We start from the raw sequence: 19586 nt of genomic DNA, 5'->3' as shown, positions 1-19586 counted from the left end.
GGTGTGTTCTAGGGACTGATGTGGACTTAGAAGAAGGGCATTGACTGGGATATTCTTAAGAGCTGCCTGCCCTCAAAGAATTGCATGGAGGGCACAGTGATCCCAGCAAAGAGGATGGACTGCTAGAAACTCAGGAGCTAACCTAGAGGAGAGGCCCTGCCTTGTCGAGGGAATTCCAGGTAGAAGCTCTAAGGGAGGATCTCCAAAAGATCTGCCAAAGCCTTCTAAATTTGTTTAGGACATCTGACCCACCCTAAACAGGTGACATCATATTGCAGTTGATGGCCTGTGTTCCTCATCTTCCTTCCTTGGAGCCAGAGATGGATATACCTTGAAACTAACAAAGCTTGTGTTTCAGGGTCCCTTTAGGCCCCTTTATAACTTTGGATTCTTTTTCTTAAGGAGTATATTTGTTTTCTATTGATGTGTAACAAATCACCCCAAATGTAGCAACTTAAAGCAACACAGATTTATTATCTCTGTTTCTATATGCTGGAAGTCTGCACATGGCATGATTCAGTTCTCTGTTCAGGATCTCACCAGGCTAAATTCAAAGTGTTGATTGTGTCTGGGCTTTAGGGTCCTCTTTCAAGCTCTGATTATTGCAGAATTCAGTTGCTTATGATTGTACGACTAAGGTCCCCATTTTCCTGCTGACTATCAGCTGGAGACCACTCTGAGACCCTAGAGGCCAGTCCCAACACTTCCCATGTGGCTCCCTGTCATTTACTGAATGTTTGTGTTTCCCTCCTCTCCTATGTTCAAGTCCTAACCTCCAGTGTGAGTAATGTTTGGAAATGGAGCCTCTGGGAGGTAAAATTAAGCTTAAGTAAGGTCATAGGTGTAGGACCCTAATCCAATAGGATTAGTGTCCTTACTAGAAGAGACATGAGAACACGCTCTCCCTTTCTTTCCATGCACATGCCCTGCAGGAAGGCCATGAGAGCACATAGAGAGGAAGTGGCCATCTGCAAGCGAAGAAGCTAACCATGCTGGAATCTTGATCTCAGACTTCCAGCCTCCAGATTAATGAGGAAATAAATTTCTGTTGCTTAAGCGACCCACTCTGTTGTATTTTGTCATGACAGCCTTAGTGGCTGTCCCCTATGCAGTTTCTGACACAAATGCTTGCTTCCTTCCAAACCAAACAAGGCGCATCTTTCTACTTGGTGTTCTCTCATTACCTGAGGACCAAAACAAAAAAATAAAAAACCTAATACGATCTGTCCAAGATTTCATTTAGTAATAAGGGAAGATCTATTCAGTAAACTGAACTTTAGAGAAACTTGGTGAGAGCAAATAAGGTTTTTCTGCCTGCAGAAGTGAGCAGTGTGAGATCAATTTGCTCAACAAACTAGTTATTCTAACATTATGACAGAGGAGACATGATATAATATGATATGATATAATACAATATAATATAATATAACAAATATACAGCACAACAATGACAACAAAAACATGTAATAGTTCAGGAAGTGCTCAGAGTAGAGAAAATCTGGATTGGAAGTTGGGAGATTGGGTTGTAGTCCTGATTCTTTATTGACCACTTTAGTCACAGTGTGGAATGTGTAAAAGATGAACAACCCACAGAGAAAAATGGGTAGATGATATGAATAGGTAATTCACAAAAGAGGTGTTGCAAATGGACAGGAAACCTGGAAAGATGCTCAAACCCACTAGTTGTTAGGGAATGTTAACTTTTAAAAAATAGGATGCATTTCTACAAAACATGATTGACAAAAATTATTTTAATTTTTGAGAACAGCTAGCTGTTGTTAGAGAGTAAGGAAATAAGACAGCATTACACATTGCTGGTGAACATATAACATTATACCATAATATATTTGGAAAATATTCTAGAAGAATCTATTAAAATTTAAAATATATGTATTCTTTGGTCTAGTATCTCTCTCTTTTTTTAAAAAGATTTCATTCATTTATTTGAGAAAGAGACAGAGAGTGTGAGAGAGAGAAGAGTGAGCAGCAGTGGGAGATGGGGAGGGCAGAGGGAGAGGAAGAAGCAGGCTCCCAGTTAAGCAGGGAGCCCCATACAGGGCTCAATCCCAGGAGCCTGGGAACATGACCTGAGCCAAAGGCAGATGCTTAACCGATTGAGCCACGCAGGCACCCCTAGTATCTCTCTTTTAACACTCTGTATTACTGGAATAAAGGGGTGTGTGTGTGTGTGTGTGTGTGTGTGTATCTGTAGGAATATTGTTCACAGGGGCAAAAACAAACAAAAAAACTGGATATAACCTGAATGTCCAAAGAAGAAAAAGGAGTACATTTTTGTGCAGTTACATTATATTATGGAATATGATCTAGCTATGTAAAATATGAGGTAAATTTAAGGTCACCTGGGCGGCTCAGTTGGTTGAGCATCCAACTCTTGGTTGGGTCTGGTCATTATCTCATGGGTCATGGGATTAAGCTCTGTGTGGGACTCCATGTTCAGCAGGGAGTCTTCTGGAAGATTCTCTCTGCCCCCCCCCCCTGCCTGTACTCCACTCTCTCTAAAATAAATAAATAAATCCTTTAAAAATAATAAATAAAATATGAGTTAAATGTATATCTCCTGACCAGGAAGAATGAATATGAAACATTAAGTGAAGAAGCAAGTTTCATAGTAGTGTGTACTACATGTAACTGCTTTTGTTAAGAAAAGAATCCTTTTTTTTTTTTTAGGTTTTTATATTTGTATTATCAAGAAGAAAGGTGTAGGAAGTTATACAGCACAGTGTTAATATTGGTAATTAGGGGTGGGGTGGAAGATGGTAGGGAGGGAAGGTGAAGGTATTAGTGGGAAATACGGGGAATTATTAACACGTGTTTATATGTTATCCCATTGTTTAACATATTATAAAGAGTATATATTACATTTCTTAGTTTAAAAAAATTATGTTTAGGGGCACCTTCCTGGTTCAGTCAGTGGAGCATGCAATTCGTGATCTCAGGGTTGTGGGTTTGAGCCCTGAATTAGGTGTATACATTACTTAAAAATAAAATCTTAAAAAACCCCAGTATGTTCAGGGGTGCCTGGGTGACTCAGTCATTAAGCATCCGACTCTTGATTTCAGCTTAGGTCGTGATGTCAGGGTTGTGAGATTGAGCCCTACATTGGGCTTCTGTGCTGGTCATGGAGCCTGCTTAATGTTCTCTCCCTCTCTCTCCCTTTGTCCCTCCCCTACTAAAAGAAACAAAAGCAGGCAACAGAAAATGCCTATGAGAAGCCCTACTTAGATGTCAGATTTAATAGACAAAAACTTCAAAGTAGGGGTGCCTGGGTGGCTCAGTGGGTTAAGCCACTGCTTTCGGCTCAGGTCCTGATCCCAGGGTCCTGGGATCGAGTCCTGCATCAGGCTCTCTGCTCAGCGGGGAGCCTGCTTCCTCCTCTCTCTCTCTGCCTGCCTCTCTGTCTACTTGTGATCTCTCTCTGTCAAATAAATAAATAAATTCTTTAAAAAAAAAAAAAAAGACTTCAAAGTAGCCATTATGTTTTATGCATTCAACATTCAGTATTCAAATTTCAAAGAACCCAAAGAAAAGAGCTGAAAGAATTTTTTGCTAGCAGGGCTGCCTTAAAAGAAAAGCTGAAAGAAGTTCTTCAGCCTGAAAGTAACTTACCTAGCATGGTAATTCAAATCCAAATGAAAAGACAAAGAACACTGGTAAAGGTAATTATGTTATCTTTTATAATGATAAAAGACAATATAAGTGCATAATTCTCTATTAACTGATTTTAAAAGCAATTGTATAAAGCCATATATATATTTCTTAGAGATAACATAAACGCTGAAAGAACAAAAGAGAAAACAATTGGGGCATCATCAAAATTTAGAACTTTGGAGCTTCAAAAGATATCAAGAAAGTGAAAAGGGGCACCTGGCTGGCTCAGTTGGTAGAGCATATGACTCATGATCTCAGGGTCATTAATTTGAGCCCTGTGTTGGGTGGCATAGAGATTACTAATAAACAAACAAACAAACAAACAAAAAACCACAAAATAAACAAAACAAAACTGAAAAGAAAGCATACAAAATGGATGCATCAGATAATTCCTTCCATGTTTTTGATTCTTTAAGTACTGTTCTTACTTATTACTTATTTTTGCTTCTATTTGTTTTTACATATTTATGAAAGGGTCCTGACTCCCCTCAAGGGCAGAAAGTATGTCTTAGTCATTTTAGCATGGTTCAGGGGTTACTTTGATTAATACTTTTGGTAGTAAAGCTAGTCTGAGCACACCACTGTGGGGAAAGGAGATTTGCATAGGGGAAGGGTTTACACATGGACTTGGGAGAATTTGCCAAGCCCTATTGTAATCTCCTGTGGGAGCCAGACGGGAGGTACCCTGAAGCGGGCTATGGCTCCATCAGTGCTAATGGATTATTTTCAAAAAAAAAAAAAAAAAAAAAAAAACCAATCTCACAGGCTAAGGAATCTTTCTTTCCTGATAACAATCTGTCCACTTAAGTTTCTGGTAAAATGCTCTGCAAAGTCCAGACAGGAACAAGAGCACTGGCTCTGGGCTCCTGGGAGCAGTAGGGGATGTGGGAGCCCTGGGAGCTCTGACAGCAGGTATATCCTAGCTTCTTAGTACTGTCATATCTGCAAGATCCCCAACGAGCATGGCACCGCTTAGGCAGGTTTGGGAAATGAAGGAATGAAACTTCAAGAGAAAACAAAATCATTCAGGGCCAGAAATAGAATGTGTCAAAGAAGTTTTTCTAGTAGGAATACATTAGCCTGTATGAGAAAACATCAGGAGAAAATATCACAGTCAACTTCAGGTTTTTATAGCCTGTGGCCAGTGGTGCTGGCAAAATGTTTAACCAATCTCTGAAAAAAAAAAAAAAAAAAAGCAAGTTTGCAGATTTCCATGGTGTAAATACTCCTCAATGGCCAATTACAAACTAAAACATGAACACAAGAAGCTGAGAGCCAGTTCACTGCTGCTTGTACTATATAAAGTGTTTCAATGCTGGAGCACATGTGTGTGGTCACATTATTTTTATTTTCTTACTTTATACTTCCCCAGACACTCCCAAACTTTGCGCCTTGATCTGTTTAGTCTCCAGCCTTTTACCCAATGCTTAACTCCCCGTGCCTTTTTGAAATTTTTAATTAACATAGAATGTATTATTTGTTTCAGGGGCACAGGTCTGTGATTCAGCAGTCTTACACAATTTGCATTGCTCACCATAGCACATACCCTCCCCAGTTTCCATCATCCAGGCACCCCATTCCTCCCATCACCTTCCCCTCCAGCAACCCTCAGTATGTTTCCTGAGATTAAGAGTCTCCTACGGTTTGTCTCCCCAGTTTCATCTTGTTTCATTTTTCCTTTGTCTCCCCAGTTTTGTCTTGTTTCATTTTTCCCTTCCTTCCCCTATGATTCTCTATCTTGTTTCTCAAATTCCTCATACCACTGAGATCACTCCCCATACCTTTTTAACCTTTTTTTTTTTTTTTAAGATTTTATTTATTTATTTGACAGAGACACAGCAAGAGAGGAAACACAAGCAGGAGGAGTGAGAGAGGGAGAAGCAGGCTTCCCGCAGAACAGGGATCCCGACGTGGGGCTCGATCCCAAGACCCTGGGATCATGCTCTGAGCTGAAGGCAGATGCTTCACGACTGAGCCACCCAGGCGCCCCACTCCCCCTACCTTTTAAGACAGTTCAGGAATCACCTCCTTTGAAAGAGCCCGAAATTGGACTATCCCAACTGGATTAAGTGTCTCCCCTTGCATTCCCACAATCCCCTGCAGTTCCTTTCATTAGGGAATTTATCACACCTGCACCATTTTGTTTGCTCACCAACCTTTCCAGCCTCTCCCTTCATGCCTGCCAGGTAGTCCTGGTGGGAACTGCCCACTACAATATACCTTCTCCTTAGTTAGTTCAGGGGCTACAACCCACTTTAGAGGAATCTGATCCTGCCATAGGAGATTTTGAACCCGAGTTGCAGAGTTAAGGCTGTGAGGTATGAGATGGGAATTTTGTTCATCAGGGGGAAGGTACTCTGAGAAAATAAATCCAGTATGCAAAGTAAACCAGGAATGGATGGATGGTTACATGACACATTAAATATAGCAAAATGGAACCATGGTAAAATCTAAGCAGTGGTGTACCTGTGTAAAGACCTTTCAACTTTTCTGTTTATTGAATTTTTAAAAAAAAATATAAATTCTGTGCCCAGTGTGGAGCTTGAATTCATGACCCGGAGATTAAGAGTCTCATACTCCACTGACTGACCCAGCCAGGCACCCCTGAAATTTTTTATAATAAATGATAGAAGAAGGGAGGAAGAAATAGACAAGTGCCAGAGAGTGAGAGAATCCTGAGGAGATTCCAACCTCTGGGTCCAGTTATCTTAAAGGATCTAGCTGCTTTCTTGCCCTGCTCATGATTATATTGGAAAAAAATTCCCTTTATACTCTGCTCAGTCTAATTAGAATTCTGTCACTTACGATCAAGGAAATCCTAACTTAAAGGATAATATAATGCAACTGTTTTCACACTTGTTTCCTCCACTAAACTCTAACCTCTGAGAGCATGAAGGTCCTGTAGTACCTGTTTTTGGCCTCTCACCTTCCCAAGCCAGGCAATTCAGTGGAGCACTAAGAGTTTGGCCTCAGCCATCAGGGGGTCTGCATGTGGTCTGGGTGCCATCTCACTGTGGGGTTTCGGGCAACTGCTTTCTTTAAATCATTCTCATAAATGGAGATAATATTTGCTGAATAGACTGTGAAGATAAAAGAGGCAGTGCACACAGGGATTTCAGCCAAACTTTAGGCCCGAGACAAGTGTTTGATAAATGTGAGCCATCCTCATTGCTAGAGGCTGACATATTACCTCACATTCTCTTATGCTCTGTCCTTAGTTTTTAAAATTATGCAGTCCTCTCTATTCTAAACTGCTTTGATTAGTTTATCATAAAAATGAGAAAACAGTAACACACTGTATCTATGGAAAGACAGTATAATTTGATGGCTTAAAATATGGGTGTTAGAGAGAAACCACCTCTGTGTGTGTTTGTTTGTTTTAATTCTTTTTTATTCTTTTTTTATATTTCAAGTAATCTTTATACCCAACATGGGTCTCGAACCCACAATCCTGAGATCAAGAATTGCATGTGTTCTACCAACTGAGCCAGTCAGGTGCCCCAGACCACCTTTGTTTTAAAGACCTTTGATAAATTACTTAACTTCTCTAAGCTCAGTTTCATTTCAGAAATGACAATTGTTCCATATGTTCAGAAAGCTAAATACAGGCATGGAAGGCATAAAAAAAAAAAAAAGACACAAATCAAACCCTTGGAGATGAACCTCAGATGTCTGTGATGACAAATACATTGAGTGGGAGTAACAGTAGATTACACATACAAGAAAAGATTAATGGATTTAAAGGCACAGCAATATAAACCATGTAACGAAATACATAGAAAAAATGAATTAATAATAACAGAAAGAGGGGCACCTGGGTGACTCAGTTGATTATGTGATGCCTTCAGTTCAGGTCATGATCTCAGGGTCCTGGGATGGAGTCCCACACTCAGGCTCCTTGCTCAGCATCAAGCCTGCTTCTCCCTCGGCTCCTACCCCTGATCCTACTCTCTCTATATATATCAAATAATTAAATATTTTTTTAAAAAAGAAGAAAATATTAGAGAATTTAAAGTCACAGCAATATAAACTGTATAAATGAAATACATAGATAAAAACGAATTAAGAATAACAGAAAGAGGGGCTCCTGGGTGGATGAGTCTGTCAAGCATCTGGCTTCAGCTTGGGTCATGATCCCAGGATACTGGGATCAAGGCCCACATAGGGTTCCTTGCTCAGTGGGGAGCCTGCTTCTCCCTTTCCCTCTGCCTGCTACCCCTCCTGCTTGTACACTTTCTCACTCTGTCCAAAAAAAAAAGGGCAGAAAAACGGAAAGTATGAGTGAGCAAATGTGACTACAGTAAATTGTGTTTTCGATATCCATTTTTCCCCCTTCTCCCTAGAATTCATAAAGATAGAATACAATAACGTAGTCTCAGGAAATGGCCTGCTCCAAAAAACTTTATTCGGCCATAGGTCTCATGTCTGTGCTCTGGCTACAACTTTCAAAATATAGAATGTTAAAAATGGGTAGGACTTCATCAAGCACTCCACATATACCCACATCCTGACCCCATTTTACAGAGCGTGAGGCCCAGGAAGTTCAAATGACTTGTCCAGATGGGACACCATAGTCCCAGGCCTAAGGCTGGAGCCCATTGTCCTGGCTCCATGCAATTCCATTCAACATAACAAACACCTAAGTGAGCCCCTGGGAACCAGGCCATGGGAAAGGAGTGGTAGGGGTTTTCTGGGAAGGGGCTCTGGATGTAGGTGACTTCACTGGGTGGGGGCTCAGAGTCAGAGAACATTTGATTGTTCCTAGACCCCAGATAATCTGTCCCCATCCTCCACCTCCCAGTGGGTGTGTCCTGGGTAAACTGACTGTATAATACAAAAGTAGATTAAATTCCTGTAACCCATGAGGCTAAGCAAAATGTATGAGCACACAGGAGGAGAAGAGTTACTTCTGTTAAGAATTGTTAAAAGGCAGGTAAGATTTCTATAGGTGGAGCTGGCAGAGCGTGAGTACTTTGGGCAATAATCACAAGCAAGGCCATTTGCCTGAGGGTTAGGTTTGATTCCCAATTCAGCCAACTGAGCAAATTCCTTTTACCTCTCTGAGCCTGTTTCTTGAGCTATAAAATTCAGATTAAACTATCTTCATGCAAATTAGGGAAGATGAAGTAAGGTAAAGTAGGAAAAGTGTCTAACATTAGTGGTGGCTATTGGAACTGTTACCACTATATCCCCAGGAGCTTGCCCAATTAATCCTCACAATAGCCCTGAAATGTAACATTTTATTAGCGTAATTGTTTTACAGATTAGGGAAGTATCTCTTGGAGAGATCAAGGACTTTGCTCAAATTGCTTACTAAATACTGCTAAGGTACTAACCTCTGCAGCCTGGCTGAAGGTACATATTGGGGGGGGCAGGGGAAAAATGGTAAAATAAATGTCAGATGTGCCTAACTCTGGAAGACGGAGTTACTTCCTAGAGGTCCTGTGGACTTTTTTTGAACTGCATAAAAATAACCTCTTTCTGGGGGTTATTTTGACCTTAGGTGGCAGGAGGAAAGACTCGCTTTAGACTCTAAGAAGAAATTCTTTTTTTTTTTTTTTTGAAGATTTTATTTATTTGTGTGCCAGAGAGAGAGTGTGCACAGAAGCAGGGGAACGGCAAGCAGAGGGAGAAGCAGGCTCCCTGCTGAGTAAGGAGCCCGAGTGTGGGACTTGATCCCAGGACCCTGAGATCATGACCTGAGCTGAAGGCAGATGCTTAACCAACTGAGCCATACAGGTATCCCTCTAAGAAGAAATTCTTTTTTTTTTTTTTTAAGATATTATTTGTTTATTTGACAGACAGAGATCACAAGTAGGCAGAGAGGCAGGCAGAGAGAGAGAGGAGGAAGCAGGCTCCCTGCTGAGCAGAGAGTCTGATGTGGGGTTCCATCCCAGGACCCTGGGATCATGACCTGAGCCGAAGGCAGAGGCTTTAACCCACTGAGCCACCCAGGTGCCCATAAGAAGACATTCTTAACAATGAGAATTGTTCACCAAGAAGCTAACAATGTTTTTCAAACTCAAGTAATGGATGGGCTATTCTTCAAAATTCTCACAGACTATGGGTGTACCTGACTGGCTTAATCAGTAGAGCATGTGACTCTTAATCTTGGGGTTGTAGGTTTGAGTGTAGAGGTGTAGAGGTTACTTTAAAATTTTTAAAAATTATTTTTAATTCTCATGGACTCACTCTGAAGTTGATTTATTTTTATTCTACTGCCACTTACATATTTATAAGCACAAAACTCACTATACATCCCTTGTGCTTATAGTTTTAATACTCTAAACCAAGACAAATGGAAAATAAAACTATAAAACCTATAAAATTCAAATAAAGACTTCAGTTGAATGTGACAGAAGACATTGTATTGCTGAAATGAAATTGCCATGTGAAACCTGGCTGTGCCTCACATAGCTACTGCATAGTTCTCTAGAGTCTGCAAGCTCCCAGCACCGTATAACTGCTGGCAGCTCCCACCATGCTTCTCTGGTCAGACTCATGGAAAATCTTCATGTTGCTAGTACTCCAAGAACCCATCTGACTTTCACCTGGCACAGCAGCAGCATTTACATTGAGTCCACCCCCCTGTGTTCCTGGCCAGGCTCTAACAATGAAGGTAGCACTCCGGGGCACCAGAGCAATCATAAATATAAGGTCAAGGTCAAAGTGACATGGTAGGTAGTGGTCTTGCAGACAAGTCAGAACATATTTATTTTAATGTATTTGGATTATCACCAGAATGAAATATAACATTTAAAGTTCTCATAGACACATTTTACCCTTTTAAAAATGCATCTAGGAGCCCTGAGTGTACAGATTCAGGTTTGAGAAGCTCTGGTCTAATGATTTCCAAAACTCTGGGATGTCTTTACCTAAAGAACTAGAAGGAAGAACATCAGTCCTCTGAGACTGAAATGACAAGATCACTTGTGCATACGATAGTCTGCTGATTCTCCCCTTTTATCCGCCTGGTGACCTTCTTCTTGTCCTTTGAATGTATTCATCCTCTGGAAGCCTTTCCTGGCTTCTAGAAGCTGAGTGAAGCTTGACCACTCTGCACCTTTACCATACCCTATATGCTCAGTCTCCAACCTTCTAGGCCCTAGTGGTATAGCTATTCATTTGCCCTCTTGCCTTGCCCCCATATTATCCCCTCCATCCTTTAGACTGCAAGCTTGGTGAAGGTGAGAACTGCATCCGATCCATTTGCGGTCCTCACTTTCCTATACAAGAGCCAGGGACAGGGTATTGCTCAGACAGGAATACAGAATACATGAACAAATGAATGAATGAATGAATGAGTGAATGAATGAGCTAGGTGACCTCTCTTTTGGCTCTATGATATTCAGCTCTACCAACGAGCTCGGCATTTTCTTTCCTGTCTTCAACTCCCACTGTTCTCTCCAAGTGCTTGAAAAGAATATATCCTAGACTTACACTATCAGACAGATCAGCATCTAATGAAATGAATACAACAACTAAAATGTAGAGAGGGGAAATGATTCGCCCCAGGGAACCCAGCTAGAATATGAAAATACTAGACCAGGGCCATGTGCTCTGATTCTCATTTCTAGGACATTATTTATTTTTGGTTAGGCCTCCCTTGGGGGAAAGCCATGTTCCCTTGTGACCTCACCTCCCCATGGCAATGTTTTGGGAACAAACTGGATTCTCACGGTTCTCCCAATGGTGGCAGGGTGCCCATGTCAGGCAACGTATTTTTCATAATGAAAAAGAAACAAAAATAGCGTCAGACCTCATTTGTAATTTCCCCATAGCAGCCAGAATCTTAAATCTCTTTGTTTCCCTTCTCAGTTTATTATACTGCCCTTGTCCTTGGTAAAGTGGAGGAAAAAAGTGGATTTGAGGGCTTTTTAAAAAAATCTGTACTTATTTATTTACGTAATACTTACTCGCAGAAGCATTTATTTTTGTAGCATAGGTCAATACAGACATCCTGCAATTCCCACCCACCTTTCCTCCTTAATTTGGATGTCTCCCTTCTCTCCCATGGCTAAAAACACTAGTGTCATCCCTGACCTCCGGATATCCTTCTTCCTTCCAGGCAGAAAGGCAGCCTGGCTCCTCAAGCCAGACCTTCCCAGTGGGCCATCCTGACTTTGACCCCACCACCACCAGATCCTCATTCGACATTTAATCACTTCCTCTCTCGACACCCATCCTGCTCTCCCTCATCCTGCTACTTGGCCTTGGCCCTGGAACCCAAGTGAAGATAAATCCAGAAGGAAGGAAGGAGGAGACTCAGACAGAGAGATCACCCGCTGTGTACATGAGACCATGCTTTTTTAGTGCGGGTGTGGGGGGTGGGGAAGGGGTCTGACTTCTCTCATTCTGGATTGATTGATTGATTGATTTGTATTGTGGTAAAATATACATAACATAAAATTTACCATTTTAGCCATGTTTTAAGTCATTAATGACATTTACACTGTGGTACAACCACCACTATTATCTATCTCCAAAACTTTTTTTATAATCCCTGACTAAAGGCCTGTACTCGTAACTCCCCATTCCCCTCTCCCCAGGCCCTGGTAAAAACTTTCATAGGCATTATTTCATTTAGTCCTTACATTTGCCTTATGAGGGAGGTACTACTATCCCCACCCTAGACATCTGAGAAATCTGAGGCTCAGAGAGGTTACTTACGTCACTTCCCCCAGTCACTCATCTCCCAAGAGGCTAGGCTGCGATTAAATTCCAACTGACTAAGCTCTTCCATTCTTTTCATTTGTGTGCTCTTTCTCAGGCGGTGAGAGAGTGAGAAGTGATGTGTAAGGAATGGTCTTTGCCATTAAAGAGCCTATTCTTTCGAGAAAAACAAGTTTAGCTTGTCTAAATGAGTGGCTCAACATGCACAGAGCCTATGGAGTCAAGGTGGGGCTGTGGTAAATACCATTGAGACTGTGCATTACCATCCATCCCTTCAATGTTCACTGGAAAATTGCTCCATATCGGGGCTCTGCTGGGCTGGGAGAGCCACCCGACCCCACCTTAACCTGGAAGAAGCTGGGATCTAAACAGAAGTGTACAAGGCAGTATGCTTTCCTCTCTACGGAGAGCCGTGGTAGGTAGAACAGGAGGCAGAAGGGTGCAGGAGGAGGAGACAAGTGAGGATGAGGAGGAAGGTGGGCAGTGGGGAAGACATGGTAGAGCATTCCAGGCAGAGATCCTGGCATGTCCTAGAACAAGGCATGATCAGGAGGCAGCAAGAAGGCAGGGGTCCCAGCAGGGAGGTGGCAGGAGATGGAACTGGTAAGATAGGTGGGGGCTGGATGATCAGCGTGAGGGAGTCTGGATTTGTGTTGGCAGTGGGGAGCCAACATTTCCATGTCCAGACCAGACCTCACCTCCCAATTTCTATCCATTTATATAGCGTTGATGTTTCCACTTGGATGTCTTATAGTCATATCTAAATTTACATTTCCCTCAGGGCGCCTGGGTGGCTCAGTGGATTAAGCCTCTGCCTTCAGCTCAGGTCATGATCCCAGAGTCCTGGGATCGAGCCTCGCATCGGGCTCTCTGCTCCAAGGAGAGCCTGCTTCCTCCTCTCTCTGCCTGCCTCTCTGCCTACTTGTGATCTCTCTGTCAAATAAATAAATAAAATCTTAAAAAAAAATAAATTTATATTTCCCAGAAAGAAGCCTGACTTACATGCTTCCTTGCCCAGCTCCACCAGCAGAGATATTAAAAATATTTAGGGCAGAGGCACCAGCAGGTCCCCTGCGTTTGGGATCAGCATCCCAAAGACCCATAGCTATGCCAGCTATCATCAACACTGTACATGCTGGAGAGTGGGAGTATCTGAGGGTTCCAGGGGAAGTCCAGGCAGCTGGGGCAGCAAGGGGGCTCACAGTGGCAGTGGTTTTCCTAACAGGCACAGTCATACTGTGGTCTGGAAATGCACCAGCTGCCCATCAGCAGTGCCTCCATCAAGCATAATCCTCCTGTGCTTTCCCCATCTCAGTAATGGTACCATACAAGGACTCTTGCTGGAAACCAAAGCATTATCTCCTGGCCCAGGCCAAAAATACAATGCCATGATGCTAAATATTTTAAAAGTTATACATCAGATTAAATCAATCACTTGTTTATTAAGAGAAAAGGTCTCCTTAATTTTTTGAGGTATTTTTGCATAGAATAAAATGCACACATTTTAAGAGTATAGTTTGAGGAGCATTAACAAATACATTGTGTGGCCACCACCCCAGTCAATTACCATTAGCCTAGCAAGTTTCCTTATGCTTATTTGCAGGCAATTTCCCCTCTTCTCTCCTGCAGGCAACCACCCCTCAAATTTCTATCACCATAGATTAGTTTTGCCTAGTACAGACTTCATATAAATGGAATTAGGCAGTGTACTCTGGCTTCTTTTGCTCAAAAGGTATGGCTATTTTATGGTTGAAAGCTGGCAAAACATCAAAGATGACTGAATTTAATGGTTTTGTTTTGATGGATAGTAATATATGTATAAAAGAGGAATATATGATTTATATATGATTATATATTTCATAAAATTTGTTCTCACCCTCATTTTAACAAAATCATCAATTACATTGTTATAATCAAAAGTTTTCAAATAATTTTGATTGACAATAAGGTCCAAAATTAAATAAACTTTGTTGAATCACTGTATATTTTAGACTTTTTTTTTACTTACTAATTTCAATTTGGAAAAACTTTCCACTAGTAACTGGAATTGTCAACAAACATCTTTTTTTTAAATTGTCATTTTGTTACTTGCTGATGATTTTTTTTAATTTTTAAATTTTTTTATTAACATATAATGTATTATTAGCCCCAGGGGTACAGGTCTGTGAATTGCCAGGTTTACTTTTTACAGCACTCACCATAGCACATACCTTCCCCAATGTCCATAACCCAACCACCCTCTCCCGACCCCCCTCCCCCAAGCAACCCTCAGTTTGTTTTGTGAGATTAAGAGTCTCCTATGATTTGTCTCCTTCCCAATCCTATCTTGTTTCATTTATTCCTTTCCTACCCCCCAAACACCCCATTTTGCCTCTCAACTTCCTCATATCAGGGAGATCATATGGTAAATGTCATTCTCTGATTGACTTATTTCGCTAAGCATCAACAATCTTAAGACAAAATTTAGGTTAAAATAATGTATCCTGGGGATGCCTGGCTCAGTCGGTTGGGTCACTGCCTTCGGCCCAGGTCATGATCCCGAGGTTCTGGAATTGAGTCCCACATCGCTCCTTGCTCAGTAGGAAGCCTGCTTCTCTCTCCACCTCTGCCTGCTTGTGAGCATTCTCTCTCTCTCTCTTTCTGACAAATAAATAAATAAAATATTTTAAAATTTTTTCATTTATTTATTTGTCAGAGATCACACGTAGGCAAACAGGCAGGCAGGTGGGAGCAGGGGGTTGGAGGAAGCAGGCTCCCCGCCAAGCAGGGAGCCTGATGCAGGGCTCCATCCCAAGACCCTGGGATCATGACCTCATGACCGGAGCCGAAGACAGAGGCTTTAACCCACTGAGCCACCCAGAGACCCTGTAAATAAATAAAATCTTAAAAAACAAAACAAAACATAATGTGTCCTGAATTTTATATATTGTGGTCAAATATTGTTATGGGAATACATAATTATATATTTCATAATAATTATATATCAGAATAAATTTATATCAAAAGTATGAACAATTATATTTATATATAAAAATAAACATAATATATATAATAGATTATAAAACTGAGAGCTTTTTCCCTAAGGTCAGGAACAAGACAAGAATGGTGGCCACTCTTACCACTTTTATTTAACGTACAGGACGTCCTAGCCAAGGCAATCAGATGACAAAAAGAAAAAAAAAAGAATCCAAATTGATAAGGCAGAAATAAAAGTTTCACTATTTGCAGATGACATGGTATTATATATAGAAAACCCTAAGGACTCTAGAAAAAAATACTAGAACTGGTAAATGAATTCAGTAAAGTTACAGGATATAAAATTAATGTACAGAAATCTATTGCATTTCTGTACAGTAATCATGAAGCAGCAGAAAGAGAAAATAAGAAAACAATCCCATTTATAATCACACCAAAACTAAAAAATACTTATAAACTTAACCAAAAAGGTAAAAGACCTGTACTCTGAAACCTGTAAAACACTGATGAAAAAAATTCAAGATGGCACAAAGAAATGTAAAGTCGTTTCATAATCATTGGTTTGAAGAATATTGTTAAAATATCTATACTACTCAGGGCGCCTGGGTGGCTCAGTGGGTTAGAGACTCTGCCTTTGGTTCGGGTCATGGTCCCAGGGTCCTGGGATCAAGCCCCACATCGGGCTCTCTGCTTGGCGGAGAGCCTGCTTCCCTCTCTGTCTCTGTCTGCCTCTGCCTTCAAATAAATAAAATCTTAAAAAAAATGCCTATAGTACTCAAAGTAATCTACAGATTTAATGTAATCCCTATAAAAACATCAACAGCATTTTTCACCAAACTAGAGCATCTTAAAATTTGGAACTACAAACAACCCTGAAGAGCCAAAGCAATCATGAAAAAGAAAAAAGCTGGAGACATCACAACTTTAGACTTCAGATTACATTATAAAGCTGTAGCAATCAAAACAGTATGGCACTGGCACAAAAATAAACACAGATCAATAGAACAGAATAGAAAACCCAGAATTGAGCCCACAGCTATATGATCAATTAATCTTCAATAAAACAGGAAAGAACAGCCAGTGGGAAGAAGTCTTTTCAATAAATGGTCTTGGAAAAACAGCAACATGATGAAGAATGAAACTGCACTCCTTTTTAATACCATACACAAAATAAATTCAAAATGGATTATGGACCTAAATGTGAGACCTGAAACCATAAAAATCCTCGAAGGGAGTAGAGGCAGTAATTTCTCTGACATTGGCTATAGTAGCATATGTCTCCTGAGGCAAGGGAAACAAAAGCAAAAATAAACTATTGGCACTACATAAAAATAAAAAGCTTCCACACAGCAAAGGAAGCAATGAGCAAAACTATAAGGCAACCTACTAAATGGGAAAAGATATTTGCAAATGGCATATCTAATAAAGGGTTAATATTTCAAATAGACAAAGAACTTATACAACTCAACAGCCAAAAAAAAAACCACCAAAAAATCTGATTATAATGGGCAGAAGACATGAACAGACATTTCTCTAAAGAAGACATACAGATTGCAACAGACACATGAAAACATGTTCAATATCACTAATCATCAGGGAAATGCAAATCAAAACCACAGTCAGGTATCACATTATGCCTGTCAGAATGGCTAAAGTAAAAAACTCAAGAAACAAGTGTTGGAGAGGATGTTGGTGGGAATGCAAACTGGTGGAGCCACTGTGGAAAACAGCACAGAGTTTCTTCAAAAAGTTAAAAATAGAGCTACTCTACAATCTAGTAACTCTACTACTGGGTATTTGCCCCCCAAATTCAAAGAGATACATGCAACCCTATGTTTATGGCAACATTATTTACAATAGCCAAATTATGGAAGCAGTCCATGCGTCCACTGATAGATGAATGGATAAAAAAAAAATGTAGTATACATAGACAAAGGAACATTATTCAACCATGTAAAGGAATGAAATCTTGTCATTTGCAACAACATGGATGGAACTAGAGAGTATAATGCTAAGTGAAATAAAGTAGTCAGAGAAAGACAAATACCATATGATTTCACTCATGTGTGGAATTTAAGAAACAAAAGGAACAAAGAAAATAAAAAGAAAGTCAAACGGAGAAACAAACTCTTAACTGTAGAGAACAAACAGATGGTTAGCAGAGGGGAGGTGAAGGGGGTGGAAATAAAACTAAATTTTTTAAAAAGTAGCATATGTAACAAATTGTAACAAAAAATAATCCAAAATCTTTTCATTATATAAATCATCACCAGTTATACTGTGGTTTTCATCATTTCTTAAAGCAATATCTAAGTCCACAAAGAATCAGTATTATATTCATGCTATAATCAGACCACATGTTTACATATAAACAAATGTAAGAGTAGTATGGATTTTTTTTTTGAGTTTTAAAATGAATTTATTCAAGAATGTTCTTAGGAAGGCAACAATGTTTGTTGTTAAAAAAAAACTTCTGGGGAGCCTGGGTGGCTCAGTGGGTTAAGCCGCTGCCTTCGGCTCAGGTCATGATCTCAGGGTCCTGGGATAGAGTCCCACATCGGGCTCTCTGCTCAGCAGGGAGCCTGCTTCCTCCTCTCTCTCTCTGCCTACTTGTGATCTCTCTCTCTGTCGAATAAATAAATAAAATCTTAAAAAAAAAAAAAACTTCTGTTTCTTCATGCTGAAAAAGTAATGTAAGAGGCTATAGTTATAAGCTTCTTCCTATTGGAATTCTGGGAGTATATATAGCACAGTGTAGTCATTTCCGCAATGCTAGAATAAATTTAAAAAGTCTCTTCTATGCTTCTCTTCAAAAAGTGATGAATAACAACAGAAGATGGCATAAAAAAGCCTTTTTTTTTTCTATTTATTCTGTAGTATTGGAGCCAGTATTTTTACCATCACAGGCTACAATTTTCACTTTATCCACTTTAATAAGTTCTGTCACCTCTCTGAATTCAACATCATTCAATACAAAAGTCCACACGTTATCGCAGAATCTGTATGTATTTAGAGAGCCCCTGAAATTGACTCTGTTCCTGACCCTCTGCGCCAATGCTGAATTTATAGCTTTACCAAACTGACGTAGAACCTGAAGGGCAAGTTGGGGGGTGATCTGTTGAGACTGTATGAGCTCATCAAGGCTCTCCTGGAGACTGTTTCCCAAAGTTGTATTTCTGTGTAATTGATATGCCATGGCTTAGGAGAAAGAAGTTGGTTTTTCTTATTCAGGCTTGCATTGATGTCCTGTGGGGCAGGCGCTTCCTGCCGCGGAGCGGACTGAAGCGGAGCAACCGTAGTATGGATTTTTTATAATCAAAATATTTATTAGCTGCCATGTGCCACTGTTACAAATACCAAGCAACTCTTGAGTTCTTCCTAGACCACAAATTAGAACACAAAGAGAAGCAAACACTCTGGGAAATGATGTCCCATTACGCATTCATGCTATTTGAGGAAATAGATTCCTCAGAACCTATCCATGTGTTTCTCTCTTCCTCTCCCCAAGATCTCCGCCACTCACGTGGTCAGAATAACCCAGAGCAGTGTCCAGCTCTTATGTGGGCAGCAGCACAAGCCACGGAACTCCAGACACAGCTGCCATGTAAAGAAAGCGGTCTATATCCATGATTGAGGGGGATGGTGGTTACACAGATGGATACATTCATCTCCTCACACTGTGTACTTAAATGTGTGCATTTTGTTGCATGTAAAACACACAATTTTTTTGTATTGAGGCTTTAAAGCAAGACAGATGAAGTGTTTCCCTGGGGCCTGAACGAGTTTACACACAGAAGGGAATGTTCCGTGTATAGGACATGCAGCCCCAGCACTGAGCACCAGCTCCGAGTGTCAAATCAACCATGCTTTCTTTACTGAACTCTGGGGGGTGTGGGGAGGGTGCATGCCAGCAAGGGAGGGGATAAATAAGGCTTCTAAAATGCAGGGTCCTGGGAAGAGATCCCTCCCGCATTAGTCCATGGGTGGCATTGCATCCTGATTCCTACTTTTTTTAAAAAAGATTTTATTTAGGGGCGCCTGGGTGGCTCAGTGGGTTAAGCCGCTGCCTTCGGCTCAGGTCATGATCTCAGGGTCCTGGGATCGAGTCCCGCATCGGGCTCTCTGCTCAGCAGGGAGCCTGCTTCCTTCTCTCTCTCTCTGCCTGCCTCTCAGTGTACTTGTAATTTCTCTCTGTCAAATAAATAAATAAAATCTTTAAAAAAAAAAAAAAAGATTTTATTTATTTATTTGTCAGAGAAAGGGGGGGG

At 40.7% G+C, this 19586-nt stretch overlaps 1 protein-coding gene across 1 annotated transcript; it reads right to left on the bottom strand.

Annotated features, from left to right (window-relative positions):
- Positions 1-17713: 17713 nt before the first annotated feature.
- On the bottom strand, positions 17714-18607 carry LOC132011925 (transcription initiation factor IIA subunit 2-like). The gene is made up of 2 exons (XM_059391265.1): positions 17984-18607; positions 17714-17788 (listed from the first exon to the last, which is right to left on the bottom strand). Exon 1 carries the CDS (start codon positions 18512-18514, stop codon positions 18185-18187), a length of 330 nt encoding a protein of 109 aa, XP_059247248.1. The 5' UTR covers positions 18515-18607; the 3' UTR covers positions 17714-17788; positions 17984-18184.
- Positions 18608-19586: the final 979 nt, after the last annotated feature.

This window comes from Mustela nigripes, chromosome 1 (genome assembly GCF_022355385.1).
Source record: "Mustela nigripes isolate SB6536 chromosome 1, MUSNIG.SB6536, whole genome shotgun sequence".
NCBI classification, from domain to species: Eukaryota; Metazoa; Chordata; class Mammalia; order Carnivora; family Mustelidae; genus Mustela; species Mustela nigripes.
Note: the sequence above shows the minus strand (reverse complement) of the source record. Positions and strands in the feature narration are given on the sequence as shown.